This window comes from Rhinatrema bivittatum, chromosome 2 (assembly GCF_901001135.1).
Source record: "Rhinatrema bivittatum chromosome 2, aRhiBiv1.1, whole genome shotgun sequence".
Taxonomy (NCBI): domain Eukaryota; kingdom Metazoa; phylum Chordata; class Amphibia; order Gymnophiona; family Rhinatrematidae; genus Rhinatrema; species Rhinatrema bivittatum.
The window spans coordinates 694,359,028-694,375,042 of record NC_042616.1 but is presented as its reverse complement, the minus strand read 5'-3'; the positions used below and the strand labels follow the sequence as shown (position 1 = coordinate 694,375,042).

Genomic DNA, 16,015 nt, shown 5'->3' with positions numbered 1-16,015 from the left:
TGTGACCAAATGATGAGATAACACTAAACTTCTTAGTGCTATATAGTTTGAAATGTCCCAAATATATCCTCTGCAAATCCAATCCACATCCTCTATGTCCTGCACATCCTTTCAGACTCTCCTGTGAATTATATAAGAGCAAACAAGTTTAACATAAGGACATTTTCAGTGAATTAAAGGGAAATCCCTCTTCATCTTGTGATAAGGCTAATCCCCTTGAAAGTGCCCAAATGAATCAAGATGAAACTGGGATCATACAAAAATGCCTCTGATTCCCCAGCAACCAGACCCTGACCCCCAAATGATGCAAGGCCAAGATGAATCACAAGCCAATACTGAGAAGCTCTCTTGCAGGTCTAGAAATCATGAGAATGACTACAAATTTATACACTGGTCTTCTGGCTCAAGGACACTGAAAAAGAAACTAGGAAAACAATATAGGAAATAAGAAAATAAAACAAGATGTTTCAGATATGCAGATTGACATATTTAACCTTAAAATATTTTAGAATGCCAGCACCCAAGTCGCATAATAGCTGCCTCCAAAAGACCCTGAGAAGAAGCAAAGGAAGAAACTGCAATCTGAAGAGAATATATACCAAATAAACTTTGTTTCAAACAGCTGGGGTTAAGCATTTCTTCATTACAGCTGCAAACTGGAAGTTTATTAAAGGGGAAGCTTTCTCATGGACCAAAATAGACTAGCAGATGGCCTGCAAGTCAAAAAATACTATTAATACTTCACTAGACTGGAAACCAAGTTGGAAACATTACACAACATAACCCAAACAGCCTTCCCCAACTGATCAATCTTAGAATGACCAATATGTAAAGAAAACATTATTCTATCAAACATAACACCCTCTTGCAACAAATTAGTATGTTTTAATTGTTTTCTATTCCAATCCAAAGAACCCCAAAAAAGACAAAAGTAAAGGCTACTGAAACAACATCACTTACTATGAGGATAAACGAACTTCAGGCAGCAACTTGAACAAGGAACAAAGCATATTTATAAAATGGAAAGGCAAATCCATTCATGGTACACCTAAGCTGTAACCCAGGGTCCCCAAACTATGGCCTGAGGGCTGTATATGGCCCTTGTCTGGCTCCCAGCAGCAAATATAGAAGGAACTTTATCCATCCTGCAGCAGTAATGACAGAAGGAGCTTGATCCGGCCTGCAGTGGTGACAGCAGGAGCACATTCTCCTACTACTGCCGGCTCATATACTTGAAGTCAGAAGTGCAAGTGGCAGCTTGTCAGAGGTGGGTGGAAGGAGCATGCTGGTGTAAAGCTACCACTAATTGTTTGTGCTATGCACTGCTGGTGTTAGTGCTATTTGTTTCGGTGGAACCACTTGGGTTGAAGACAGGGAATGAGGCTATAGCACAGCCATAAATATTTTCAGTCACTGTGTAAGGCAGTACAGGCCACAGGGAGGAAGATGCTGGCAGTACTGAGGTATGGGTTCTGTGGGTCTGCCAGAGAAAGCCAGGTAAGCATGGTGATTCCTGGAGTTGCCAACCAAGTCACCATCTTTTTGGAGCTGTGGAGAAGGAGGGCATTAGACATTGTCCCCTAAGGATGCAGGCTTTGGCTGTGCAAAGTGCAGAAAACCTCATTTTTATAATCCAGATACCAAGTCAGGTCAGATTGTCTTTTCCTGGATTAGGGTCTCCAAAGAAAGTTGTTTTGCTCACACCATGCATCTTGTATGTTGCGAGAGGGGACTGAGAGGAGGGGAAAAGGGGTTAGGGGTGAGAGGAGAGGGGTGGGGGAAAGAGATGAGAAAGGGAAGGTAGTAAAAAGGGAGCAAAAGTGCATAGGGATGGTATGAGTTAGAGAAAGAGGGGAGGCAAGGTGAGTGAGATTGCTGGGGTTGTGAGGGAGTTCCCAGCTTTGGAGAAATCTAGAAATATTGTTACAGTACCTGAATGTAATCCATTTTGAAGTGCCTGAAAAAGCAGAATATAAATCAATCAATCAAGTAATTAATTAAAAATAATATAAATCTTCCACACTCTAATTTCCCTGGGGACCCTAACCCCTGCCTCTCCCCTTCCCAGCATGTCCAATTACTGAATGGGCCAGATCTGTTCTTCCCCTCAGACCCTTCTCAGCAAGCAACTTCAAGAGGCACTCTCCCTCCCTGCATCTCCCCCTTCTCAACTTAGCAAACTCTGATGAGGACTCCTCCCCCCCAGTCCTGTGAGGGCCTTCTCTGGAAAGGTTTGGGGACAGCTGTCCTAATCATTTTTTTTTTTTTTACCAAAAAGGCCTTTGTGGGATCTACAAACCCAAAGCAGCATTGAGACAGAGGCCACACTGGTCATTGAAGTGGAAAGAGAATCAACGAAAAATTAACCTCCTTAGAATGTAAATTAAAATCCACAATTTTAGGGCTAGATTTTAAAAGCCCTGCATGCGTAAATCCTCCTGGATTTACGCGCGCAGGGCACTCGCGCACCGGCGCGCCTATTTTGCAAAGGCCGCCAGCGCGCGCAAAGCCCCGGGACGCGCGTAAGTCCCGGGGCTTCGTAAAAGGGGCGGGAGGGGGCGTGTCCGGGGTCATGGGGTGGTCCGGGGCGGGTCCGGGGGCATGGCGGTTCGGGGGCGGGCTGGGAGGGCGGTCCCGAGTCCCCCGGCATTGCGGCCTGTGCCAGGGGATGCGAGGCGGCGCGCACATGTTACGCCAGCTTCAAGCAGGCATAACTTGCCCAACACGGAGCGGCCTCAGAGGGAACAGAGGCAGGCTGCGTGGCTTGGCGCACGCAAGCTGCCGATTTTGCGCAGCCTTGTGCACGCCGACCCCGGATTTTATAAGATATACGTGGCTACGCACATATCTTATAAAATGCAGCGCACTTTTGTCGCACGCGCATACTTTTTAAAGATCTACCTCTTAGTATCCAAGATAGGTCCCAAAGGTACTGAACAACATAAAAAAAAAACCGGACATACATTTTTTTCTTTTCCTTGCCATATGTGTTCCAAGTATTTAAAGACAAGGCATGTCGAAGAAGATCTCACATTATAGATGAAATATTTCCCATAATTTGTTTAGCATGCTCATCAGGTAAATGTCTTCATAAGGAGCAAGCAACAAAAATGGGACCACTAAAATCAAGATAATGAAAGCAATGTCATTATTTGTTTTCGCAACATGATTTGCAACTAACATTACATTTAAATATAAACAATATAAAACCAAAAGCTACAACAACTTAACAACTAAAAGGCATTGAATTGATTGATGATTTATTGCTTTGATTACTCCCATATTATTGGAGCACTTAACTACTTTTTTGTGGGCCAACTTATCTCCAAAAATTATGAAAGCTATCCAGACTGGAAATAAGGCAAATTATGTTCCTTGTCCAACCCTTGAGATACCTTCTTTGAGACCACACTTAAGTTGACCAAACCCTTTTAAAATACATACCAAAACCAATTTTCCTAAAAGCATTAGTGAAAGACTTTAAATCCCAAGACAGTAACTTTAAAATCGGTGCATGGGCACACTTTGGCTCATGTGCATCTGTGCTCGCACAGATATGCAGCCATTTTATAACTTGTGCACATATATGCGTGCAGGTCATAAAATAGCCTGATTGTGCACATATGTGCACTTATGTGCATAAATCCTGCTTCTACTGCATAAAGTAGGGAATTTTTAAAGGGGTGTGTGTCCATGCCATTTCCAGATTCACCAGTTCATCCACCAGCTTGCCCAGTTAACAGCTAGGTCCTCCAAACCCCCTTGGTTTGATAGGCTACACTCCCCCAGTTACCCCAGACCCTTTAAACCTCTGAGAAATGGCTCTTTCTTTTTATTTTTAAATTTACTCCTCCTCCATAGCAGAAGTAAACGTATGCAGCAGAGGATCTGGGCGCATGCCAAGGCACGCAAAGGTTTACCTGCACTTCTCGTGACCACACCCCAAAACACCCAAGTCCCTCACAGACAACACCCATGCCCCACCCCTTTTTGAAAACTTTTGAGATGTGTGCACAGTGGGAGATACACATGCATCTGTGCAGCTTTTAAAATTCAGTGGATGCGTACGAGCCTGACTTGTGCATGTATCTCCTGATTTTGTCGTGTACCGGGCTTTTAAAATTCACCTCCAATTGATAACTGCTGGAGCTTGCCAAACATTTATATCATTAAACCCTTCCAAAAAGAAACATCAAATCCCTAAGTCAACTTTAATGGACTAAGGCACTCTAATTAAATTATGTTTCCTAGAAACCCTTTTAGTCAAATCTGCTAGGCATTTTATGAAAATCTTCCCCATTCAAATCACCTTATAGGCAAAATTAAATTGACCAATCAAGGTCTAATTCTGCTATAAACGCAATTTATGTGCAGAAAAAACTTGGTCAATGGTGAAACTAACTTTTGTACTTTATTCCTAGGCAAATGGGACAGCATATGATGAGAATCATGATCAATCCCTGAAAATGTCAGCACAGTGCAAGGGCCAGCCAATTACTCCCCTAAAAGGGTTTCCAATTCCAGGGCTGGCATCTCAAAAATGTCTACTAGCTAGACAAAAAGAAAGTCATCTTAATAATGCATTTTGATATCTTTCTGCAGTCTGTGCCACTACCCTTTGAAAAAAAGGCAGAAAAAGCCTCAAAATAGGCACAAGCTACAGAGCAGCCCATAGGAATGCTTTTTTAAAAAAAATATTGGGAATTTAATTTAAATCCTAAAAGATGGAAGGGGTCCAGTTGGATTGTCAAAAGAAGAAAAGCTGTTTCTATACCCACTTTTGCCATTAGTGAACTGATTCTTAACCCACAATGCTTAAAGGAGTGTGATAGCCAGATCGAATGAGGCATACTCAACTGAAGATCAAGCAGACTCCGGAAAGTCATTAACACTCCTACTCATCAGATACGACAGGTTAGGAATAAGACAACATTTACTTTTGGTTTTTTTTAGGCACTATACCCAAGGGGGAAGATCACTAACCCTTCAATTGATGATAGTACAAGAAATAGGCCAGCTATTCGCCCCAATGCTAAAGCCTTGTCCAGTTTTTCTTTCATTGTGCTCTTTCTCAACAAAACTGACTTAGCATGTTGGACTCTATGAGAAAAAAATTAGTGTTTCTTACTTGTAGCAAAAGAGCAGACTATTTAAATCATTTGTGTCTCCAGTGACCATCATAAAGCAGTGTCGACCTTGTAAATCTTATCCGTCGACCCAAAAAACTTTTCTGTGCTTAAAACAAATTACTCATCAGTCACTTAGAGAGATCGCTCTTTAAAGAGTCAATTCAAAATATTTTTATAAAGAAACTTGTTCAGAAAAATTCACTTATCTTCTGACTGAATAATCATTCCATCTAGGAGTTCCTTGGAAGGCACTTGCTCGAAAACCTTTGCATATAAAATCTTTAAATGCCCGTGACATCTTTAACGCCTGACACTGCAGCATTTCGGAGCCAAGCTCCTTCTTCAGGGGTTGATACTATCAGGAAATAAATCCTTACACTTGTAAATGTCAGTCTTTGTAGTCCTGTATAAAAATACCACAATGTTCTCTTAAAGGCATTATATATCAAAGTAATAACTGCTCCAAAAAATCCAACTCTTTGAAAGGCACATAACAATTGGAAAGATAAATGCTCACTTACATCTTTTTGAATGGTGATCTATGAGAAAGCATGGGACCAATATAAGGAATTCCAAAACCATATAAATAGAGACACATCTCTAGAATTCCAATTTAATTGGAGTTGAGACTGAGGAATAGAATGTGGAGCAGGGTGTTAGACAGATTCTGTGTCCCCTCCCAAAACACAGCTGGAACATTTCTGACATAATTCTCAAACTGGTCACATACATTGTCGTGTGCTGAAGTGGTAACAAGCATTGCTGAACACACTCCCTTTTGACAACCCTGGCAATGGCACTGACTGGAAAACACTATCAAAATATGAGCCATATTGGGAATTGTTTGCAATGGAGCCACTGTTGTTTCCCAGATGTACTGGGCTTAAATCCTGTTTGAAAGAACAAAAGTCTCACGGGGTTATTCCTGTCAACCAAATATTTACATATTTATGGACTTGCTTTATGCCAACTCTTTAATAAAACTGTTCATCATAATTTACCCAAGCACATCCACTATATGTTCTTTGGGACGAAACAATTAAACCTGAATAACGTAGAAAACTGTTATGGCCATTGGTCTCAGATGGCTGCGACCAATTCAACTCACGTCTTGTGCTGCCCTGCTCTCCTCTCTGGGTCTACTCGTGCTACCGCTGCATACCTCTCGGCTCCTCATGGTGGCCGGGATGCCACCACCATCCTCGCCAACTCTGGGCCTTCCTAGGCGCGCACGCGTGGCACCGGGCCTCCCTTTGAAGGCCCAATGGCGGGAACCTCAGGAGTGTCCCCGACTGATGACATCACTAGGTTGGAATTCTTAAGAAACGCCTTCACCCCTTGCAAACTGAGTTGGCAATGAGTTCCTTCGCTACTGGTGCTGCTTCTCTCTCCTCGGACCATGGTTCCTGTATTGGACCTTCCTGCGACTCTGGACTCTGGCTTGGGTATCTGCTTCTCGGGGGCCTGCTTGCACTCCAGTTGGATTCCCTGTCTCCAGGCTTCCCCCGCTCCTCAGGCTAGCCCTGCGCCTTCCAGAGCTCCTGCCTGCCGGCCTCCCTGCTACTCGGGTTGTCCCTTGAACTGCCTTACTGCTTTGGAGACTGGACTCAGCACTTTCTCGCACCTCGAGGCAGTGCCTACACCAGTGACTGTACCTGTGCTTCCCCGCTCCTCGGGGCAGTGCCTAGTTCTACACCAGTGACTGTACTTGCACTTCTCCGCTTCCCAGGCAGTGCCTACGTCTACACCAGTGACTGTACTCCGCACCTCCCCACTCCTCGGGGCAGTGCCTCCTTTTATCTATCAGAGATTCCTTCGTGCGCAGCACCGCTCCTCGGGGTTGCCGATGTCACTACTTCAGAGATTCGACTCGGGCTTCCCCGCTCCACGGGACAGCCTATGATCACACCAGATCCTCTCTCGCTATGCAGCCCCACCCCTCAGGACAGTCTCTGCTGCATTCCTCCAGAAGTTCCTGTCTCGCGCTCCCTGCTCCTCGGGGCCTGCCTAGCACTTCCCTGTTGGAGGTTCCTACTCTGGTACCTGTATCTCCAGTTCTGCCTGAATACTGTGGGTTCCCCTCTGAACTGTGTCTCTAACCTGCTCTTAGGGATCCCTCACAGTAGTTTCTCTACAGGCTCCTGCCATCACGTGGCTGTGACGCAGGTCTCTCTAATCCTCTACCACTACTACTATCTCCTGCTGCAGCTGACCTCACCTCCCGATGGTGAGGACCTGTGGGGCTCCTCCCCACATGTAATATCAACCCTTACCTCAGCCAAGGGTCCACGAAACCCACAAATCACACCAGATTGCCAAGTCCATGGACCCGGCAGAGCTCTCAGCTATCCAGGCCATGCCTGGCCTGGCACAAAGAATCAGTGAGCAACAAAAGTTCCTGGAAACACTGGCAGCAGCCTTTGATAACTTGAGCACTCATTTAGATACCACTGTGACTGCCACCATGACATCTACCAAGCTTAATTCTTCCAACTCTATGCCGGTCCCTCGGCCTACCGTGCCCCTGCTGGCACCTCCTTGCTTTTCAGGGAACCCTCTTATGTGCAGGGGTTTCTTGAATCAATGTAATATGCACTCGTGGCTGCAACTGGCTTACTTCCCAGATGTGATCACCACGACAACCTACATCCTTTCCCTCCTGGATGGTAAGACCTTGGCCTTGGTTTCACCTCTCTGTGAGCATGCTGATCCGGTTCTTTTATACCTGCCTGGGTTTCTTGCTTTATTTTGCTCCATCTTCGATGATCCAGGCAGAAGAGCCATTTCCGGATCACCATTTCTCCATCTCCAATAAGGCTCTCGACCACTAACTGATTACGTCATAGAATTCAGGACCCTTTCATTGGAACTTCACTGGGACTCAGACTGCTTACATTCCATCTTCCTTAAAGGTCTGAGTTCCCAGATTAAAGATGAGTTGGTGGCTCGTGAATTGCCTATATCCCTGGTCTCTTTGATAGATCTTGCTGCTCACATCGACCGCTGCCTGCAAGAGCGCTCACAGGAGTCTAGAGTGTCCAGAAAATCTACGCCAGGTTCATCCCAAATTCGACATTCTTCTTCACCCAGGCTGAACGCAGCCCAGAGCAAAGCTGAGGATGAGCCAATGCAGATGGGCCAGAGCAGACTTTTTCCAAGGAATGACTCCATCGCCAGCAATCCGGTCTCTGCCTGTACTGCGGCAAATCTGGACATGCCATAGCCTCGTGTCCAGTCTGTCCAGAAAACTCCTGGGCCTAGGTTCAGCAGGAGGACTGCTCCTAGGCCTGTCTTCGCCATCTCCTCCATTGACAGTACCCATCTTCATTAAGATGGACAACCAGGAATTCCACACCCTGGCCTTGGTGGACTCTGGGGCTGGTGGGAACTTTATTTTAAAACAATTGATGGAGCACCTCCGAATCCCCACTATCTGCTCACCAGTGCCCTTACTCCTCTTGTCCATCCATGGGGAACCACTTCCTGGTCAGGTTATGCACACCATGGCCCCCATTCAGCTCCGCACAGGGTCTCACATGTAGAGACCATTTCCTTCCACATTCTGGACAAAGCCATACATCTTGTGGTCCTGGGACTGCCGTGACTACAGCAACTCACCCCGCAGTTTGACTGGGCCACCTTACAACTCTCTCACTGAGGCTCCTCCTGCTATGACAACTGTCTGCAATCTATCTCGCCCCTGCCTTGCCTGAATGCTTCACTCTCTCCTCCCTGCCTTCCACCACAATACGCTTCATTTGCTGATGTGTTCTCCAAGAAGGCCGCAGATACCTTACCCCCACATTGCTCCTTCGATTGTGCAATCAACTTGCTGCCCAACACGGAGCCTCCCCAGGGTAGGATCTACCCATTATCTCTAACAGAGACTCAGGCCATGTCGGAGTACATCCACAAGAACCTGTCCAAAGACTTCATTTGGCCCTCCAAGTCTCCCGCAGGAGTGGGATTTTTCTTTGTAGGGAAAAAAGATGGCTCACTCCATCCCTACATCAATTACCGAGGCCTAAACAAGATCACCCTAAAAGACCGCTATCCATTACCCCTGATCTCGGAGCTTTTAGATAGGCTTCAGGGAGCAAAACGTTCTCCAAATTGCACCTCAAAGGGGCTTACAATTTGGTCAGTATCCACAAAGGCGACGAATGGTAGACCACATTTAACACACATGACAGCCACTTTGAATACCTTGTGATGCCGTTTGGCCTTTGCAATGCTCCTGCGGTCTTTCAGAATCTGATGAACAAGGTCTTCAGAGATATGCTTTACCAGTGTGTTGTGGTGTACCTTGACGACATCCTAGTTTTCTCCCAAGACCTACAAAGCCTCCGCCAGGATGTCTCCCGCATCCTCCAATGACTAGGGTACAATCAACTTTATGCCAAACTTGAAAAGTGTTCTTTCGAGCAAGAGACCATTCCTTTCCTTGGCTACGTGGTTTCCAGTCAAGGGTTCAGGATGGATCCCCAGAAATTGAACAGTATTTGCGATTTGGCCTCAACCTATGGGTCTCAAGTCACTGCAGAGATTCCTGCAGGATACCCGGGACAGTCCTGAACACTCTCCATGCTCCAGCAGTTTTATTGGTGACCTACCATGAAAAAGGACACACAGGCCTATGTAGAGTCCTGTCCCACATGCGCCCATCATAAGCCTCCTGTGGGACATTCATAGGGACTCTTGCAACTGCTACCTATCCCGAATGAGCCATGGACCCATATTGCAACGGATTTCATAGTGGACCTGCCTGCCTCCAGTGGCAACAATACCATCTGGGTCACCGTTGACCGTTTTTCAAAAATTCCCCACTTCGTGGCTCTGCCTGGCCCCCCTTCAGCACCGCAGCTTGCTAAATTGTTCATCCGACACATGTTCTGGCTCCATGGCCTTCCTAAACATATTCTCTCTGACCGTGGAGTCCAATTCACTGCCTGCTTTTGGAGGTCTCTCTGCAAAAAATTCAACATCTTGTTAGATTTCACCTCAGCTTACCATCCCCAAGCCAATGGGCAAACAGAAAGCACTAATAGGACCTTGAAACAATTTCTGCGGGCCTACGTGAATCTATGGCAGAATGATTGGGCCAACCTCCTTCCTTGGGCGGAGTCCACCTTAAACTCTCATCAGTCTGCATCCACTGGTTTGTCACCCTTCCACTTTCATTAACTGTGCCCTCTCCAGCGGCACAGTCAACTGCCCAGGAGTTGCATCAACTTTGGAACAGCACTTAGCAGCTACTTCAGCAAGCCGCTCAAAGATCAAAGTTCTTTGATGCATACCATCAGGAAGCACCCCAGGTTAAACTGGGCAATAAGGTGTGGCTCAGCAACCAGTTTATCTGACTTAAGCTGCCTTCGGCTCGCTTCACTCCTAGGTACATTTACCCGTGGGTTGAGCCCAGTTACCTACAGACTCCAGCTGCCTTCCTCTCTCAAAATCCACAACGCCTTCCACATATCACTACTAAAACACTTGGATCTGTTCGGCTTCTCTAAAAAACCACCGGAGCTGCAACCACTCTCATCTGAAGTGGACATCACGTATCAAGTCCAAGATGTCCTGGATGTAAGAAAGCATGGTAGAAAGTGGGAGTACCTCCTTTCTTAGGAGGGCTTTTGGACCTGCTACCAATATACTTGATAAAAGCCTTATTAGGCAGTTTCATGCTACACATCCTCGAAAACCCAAACCCCCGGGGGGGGGGGGGGGCCTTAAGAGGAGGGGTTATGTTATGACCGTTGGTTACAGATGGCTGTGACCAATTCAACTCATGTCTTATGCTGCCCTGTTCTCCTCTCCAGGTCTACTCACGGCTGGGGTTATCCGCTACCGCCGCATACCTCTGTGCTCCTCGTGGTGGCCGGGATGCTGCCACTATCCTTGCCGAGTCCGGGCTTTCCTAGGCGCGCGAGCGCCCCACCGGGTCTCCCTTCGAAGGCCCAATGGCAGGAACCTCAGGGGCGTCCCCGACTGATGATATTGCTAGGTTGGGATTCTTAGGAACCGCCTTTGCCCCTTGCAAACTGACTTAGCAACGAGTTCCTTCACTATTGGTGCTGCTTCTATCTCCTCAGACTGTGGTTCCTGTATCGGACCTTCCTGCGACTCTAGACTCTGGTTTGCATTCCCACTCCTCGGGGGCTTGCTTGCGCTCCAGTTAGAGACCCTGTCTCCAGGCTTCCTCCGCTCCTCAGGCTAGCTCTGCGCCTTCCAGAGCTCCTGCCTGCTGGCCTCCCTGCTTCTTGGGGTTGTCCCTCGAATTGCCTTGCTGCTTTGGAGACTCGACTCGGCACTTCCTCACTCCTCGGGGCAGTGCCTACACCAGTGACTGTACCTGCACTTCCCCGCTCCTCGGGGCACTGCTTATGTTCCACACCAGTGACTGTGCCTGCGCTTCCCTGCTCCTCGGGACAGTGCCTACGTTCTACACCAGTGACTGCACTTGTGCTTCCCTGCTTCCCGGGGCAATATCTACGTCTACACCAGCGACTGTACTCCTTGGAGAAGTGCCTCCATTTCTCTATCAGAAATTCCTTCATGCGCAGCTCCACTCCTCGGGGTTGCTGACGTCACTACTTCGGAGATTCGACTTGGGCTTCCCCACTCCACAGGACAGCCTACGTCATCACACCAGAGCCTCTCTTGCTACGCAGCCCCACCCCTCGGAAGAGTCTCTGCTGCATTCCTCCAGAAGTTCCTGTCTCATGCTCTCCACTCCTCGGGGCCTGCCTAGCACTTTCCTGTTGGAGGTTCCTGTTCTGGTACCTGTATCTCCAGCTCTGCCTGAATACTGTGGGTTCCCCTCCTAACTGTGTCTCTAACCTGCTCCTCGGGATCCCTCACAGTACTCTCTCTACAGGATCCTGCCATCATGTGGCTGTGACGCAGGTCACTCTAATCCTCTACCACTACTACTATCTCCTGCTGTAGCTGACCTCGCCTCCCGAAGGTGAGGACCTGTGGAGCTCCTCCCCTCAAGTATCAACCCTCACCTCGGGGCAAGGGTCCACGAAATCCACAAATCCTAACAAAAACTAGGATTCATTTCTAGCTTTGCCTCCCTTAAGATTCCAGCCAAAATGTGAAACGTTAGAATGCAATTATGTATAGATTCTGCTATTTCCATTTCTTGTCCTCATCATTGCTATCCTTACCTTTTTTCTTATCCAAAAAAATCCTGCTTTCTTGTCAGCAAAGATAAAAATATCAATATATTTTCTCTGTTAAAATTTTTGCCCAAAGCAAATTAACACTAAAAGTTATATTGTGCAAGCTGAACCAGGGGCTCCCTATAGCCTTGTAATGCTTTCAGCATTGATGATTCAGAAATGGACAGTTTGCACAGGTCACCAGCCTTGGCAAATAGTTGGAAGGCCAAGGCTCTCTACAGCATACAATAGTTATTGTGTAAGAAGTTTATTGCATAGAGCTATGATATCTTTTTATATTTCTAAAGCTTACTTTCTGATAGAAAATGTGTTCAGGATTCATTAGAATTTAAATTTACAGAAAACAGGTGAAGTCCGAGCCTGCTTTGACATATGTAAGCATGATGTTCAGAGCGCTGGTGAAATCTCATTGTTAGAATTTGAAAATATAGGTCTTGAGAAATCCTGAGTTATATAAGTATAAACCCTCTGATCTTTACTTTCTTTGACGTTTTATAATAGTTATGACAGTCCATCCCTTTGCAAAATTTGTATGCTAATACCTGCATAACCGGATGAAAAATTCAAATAAAATGAAATATTATATATAATAGACATATGTAGAGAAATATAGATATAGAAAGATACATATATACAATAGATATTCATTTGCACAAGAAAAACTTCAGTATGTGTATAACCCTGAGCCTGTTTGTATTTTAACTCTTGATGAGTTCCCCAAGCATTTCTGCATAAAACTCATTCCCCTCACTCAAGGCATTCCCCAAGGCTCCTCTTTATCGTCCACCCTCTTCAAAATATACTTACTTCCACTCTGCCACCTTCTCTCTAAACTAGGACTAAAATTCTTCTTATATGCAGACGACGTACAAATACTTATTCCCATTCAGAAATCCATCAATGAAACCCTCCAGTACTGGGAAATATGTCTGACATCCATCAATTCTCTCCTCTCCAATCTACACCTAGCACTCAACGCCTCTAAAACTGAAATCCTCATCCTAGCAAATCAACCAATCGACTCAATCCACCAAATGATTCAAAATGCCTCACAAACTCACACACTGCCGCCCAGTGTCAGAGATTTAGGAGTCTCCCTAGACAATCAACTAAGCTTCAAACCCCACATTAAATCACTTCTAAAAGGGGGCCTCTATAAACTTCAAATCCTCAAAAAACTGAAGCCCCTCCTCCACGCCCACGACTTCTGCACTGTTATGCAATCCACTATACTATCTAAACTCGACTATTGCAACTCCCTTCTCTTAGGCCTCCCAGCCTCCACCATTAAACCCCTTCATATCCTTCAAAATGCTATGGCAAGAATCTTAACAAACACCAGAAAAACTGACCATATCACTCCCATACTCCAAGACCTCCATTGGCTCCCCATCACCTTCCGTTCCCAATACAAAACATCCTCCATAACACATTATACAATAACAATTCACCCTGGCTTGAAGATATGCCACAATTCCGTCAAGCTAATCGCCCCACTAGAAACTCCCTTGCTGGCACTCTCCAAACCCCCTCACTTAAAATTGGGCACCTTACCACCACCAGGGTTAGAGCCTTCTCCATTGCGGGCCCCACCCTCTGGAATTCCCTTCTCGCCAAACTCCTCCTAGAACCGTCCCTGAGCCATTTCAAAAAAGGAATCAAGACATGGCTCTTTAAACAGGCATACCCCAATTCCTCTCAATCCTAGTCATTGTCCTCCTTGAACCACCTTAGCTCCCGCTCAGCCTATCTACCTTCTCCCTGACCTCTCCTATACCTTCCCTGTACCCCCCTGCGCCCTCCCCTAGTGCCCCTCAACCTCCTCCTACCCCGCCCTTTCACCCCCCAGCAATCTCTCCCTGAAATTACCCTGCTCTAATGTACCCCTGTTCCCTCTACCCCCCCCCGCTCCTTTTCCCTTCTCGCTCCCTCCCTCTTTACTTCCCCCTGCACCAGCATTTAACTGTATATACGTGCACTTGCCTCCTTCATACTGTAAATAAGTTTCATATGCTAAGTTCTTAAGTGCACATGCTTCCTTAACATTGTTTATAAGTTCACTTGCATATCTAATCCTAACATGAATGCAAAAAGTTGTAACTCTGCTCGTTGGCTCTCTTCACTTGTACTTTTGTATATTATCCAGTTAGCCCTTTTTCCTCGCTCATTGTAATTTCCTTTCTCAGTTACTTGTAAACCAACATGATGTGTCCTATGAATGCCGGTATAAAAAAAAGTGTTAAATAAATAAATAAATATTATGTTAAAGAATGGCCTAACCACAAATGTACATATATATCAACTGAGATATATTGACAGAGCATGAGTCATTGTTTTTTTTTCTTCACTCTTTTGTTTTTCCGTCGATATAAAAGGATCCAGTAGTGTAGGGTTTTTCGATCATGAATGTCTGAATCCACAATTCAAAGGGTTTCAGATTAAACAAAAAAAGAGTTATCATCTGTAAATTATGGTAACCATTTAATAGTAATGTCCCTTTTCCACTTTTACAGTTGGAAGCTATCCCGAAAGATCCACTTCACTGCTCTAGCCCACAATAAATATAGGCCAAGGGATACTAAAATGGCTAAAGATCAAACAGTTCAATTGACTCTTATTTCATTGTTAAAATGAATATCTATTAAGAACTTATTTTGTTTATATTATTTAAAATTGTTCACATTGTCCTTACTGGTAATCCAATGAAGACTCTCACTTTTAAGTGCCAATTGAATGTCAAAGCTTGTTGTTTATATCTAATCAATGTATTGATCAAATATCCTAATACATTTCCTATTTGCTCTTCTCTTTTCAGGAAATGATCTGTTTCTAGTTGCAGTTCATGAACTGGGTCATGCATTAGGCCTTGAGCATTCTAATGACCCTACTGCCATCATGGCTCCTTTTTACCAGTATATGGAAACTGACAATTTCAAGCTACCTACTGATGACCTGCAGGGCATTCAGAAGATATATGGTGAGTCCCAATTGTTTTTAATTTCGTAAATGTACCCTATGTACTGTGTAATATGTCAGAAATAGAGAAAATAGTAAAACTCCCTCTTTATTAGTTACGTGGGGTAGGCCAAATTTCAGCCTCCCTGTGGTGCTTTGTACTCAGTACATGGGGGCCTGCAGTAACTTCTCTTTGAAAATACAGTGGCAACTGGGGCTGCAGGAAATCATTTTTTATCCCACACACCTTTCAATTGCATCTGCAATGTATGCAAGGTAAATAATACTCAAGGATTTCAAAATTGCATCCCTGTGTATATTTGCATGCTTCTGCCCTAATCCTGCCCCATTTTCCCACAGGGTGGAAGTACTTTTCAAAAGGGTATGCTCCCCATGAGTAAAACAGTTGTTTACTTGCCGAAATTTCTTTGAAAATTGCCCCATTAATGTCAAAGTCATATTTTAATTTGTTTCATAAAGTAGAATATTGGTCTTATTATCCCACTTGTACATATACACATTAGTGTCAATGATGCCTAGTTATTGGACTAACAATACATGTATGTCTAGCTTTTGAGAACCATCTCAGAACTCAATTGATCATAAACAGTTGGTTCTGAAATTATCAAATTTGATGTCTGAACGTTGGTTTCATTTAAGTCCTTCTAATACAGGGGTGGCTAACTCCAGCCCTTGAGAGCTACAAACAGCCCAGATTTTCAGGATATCCACAATGAATATGCA

General features: G+C 45.1%; 1 protein-coding gene across 2 annotated transcripts in view; it reads left to right on the top strand.

Annotated features, from left to right (window-relative positions):
- MMP16 (matrix metallopeptidase 16) overlaps nucleotides 1–16,015 on the top strand; it is a 940,897-nt gene that overhangs the window by 568,059 nt on the left and 356,823 nt on the right. For both annotated transcript variants that reach the window (XM_029591617.1, XM_029591618.1), the window contains one exon: nucleotides 15,132–15,293. In XM_029591617.1, coding sequence (XP_029447477.1) covers nucleotides 15,132–15,293 — 162 coding nt within the window. The remainder of the gene's footprint in view (nucleotides 1–15,131; nucleotides 15,294–16,015) is intronic.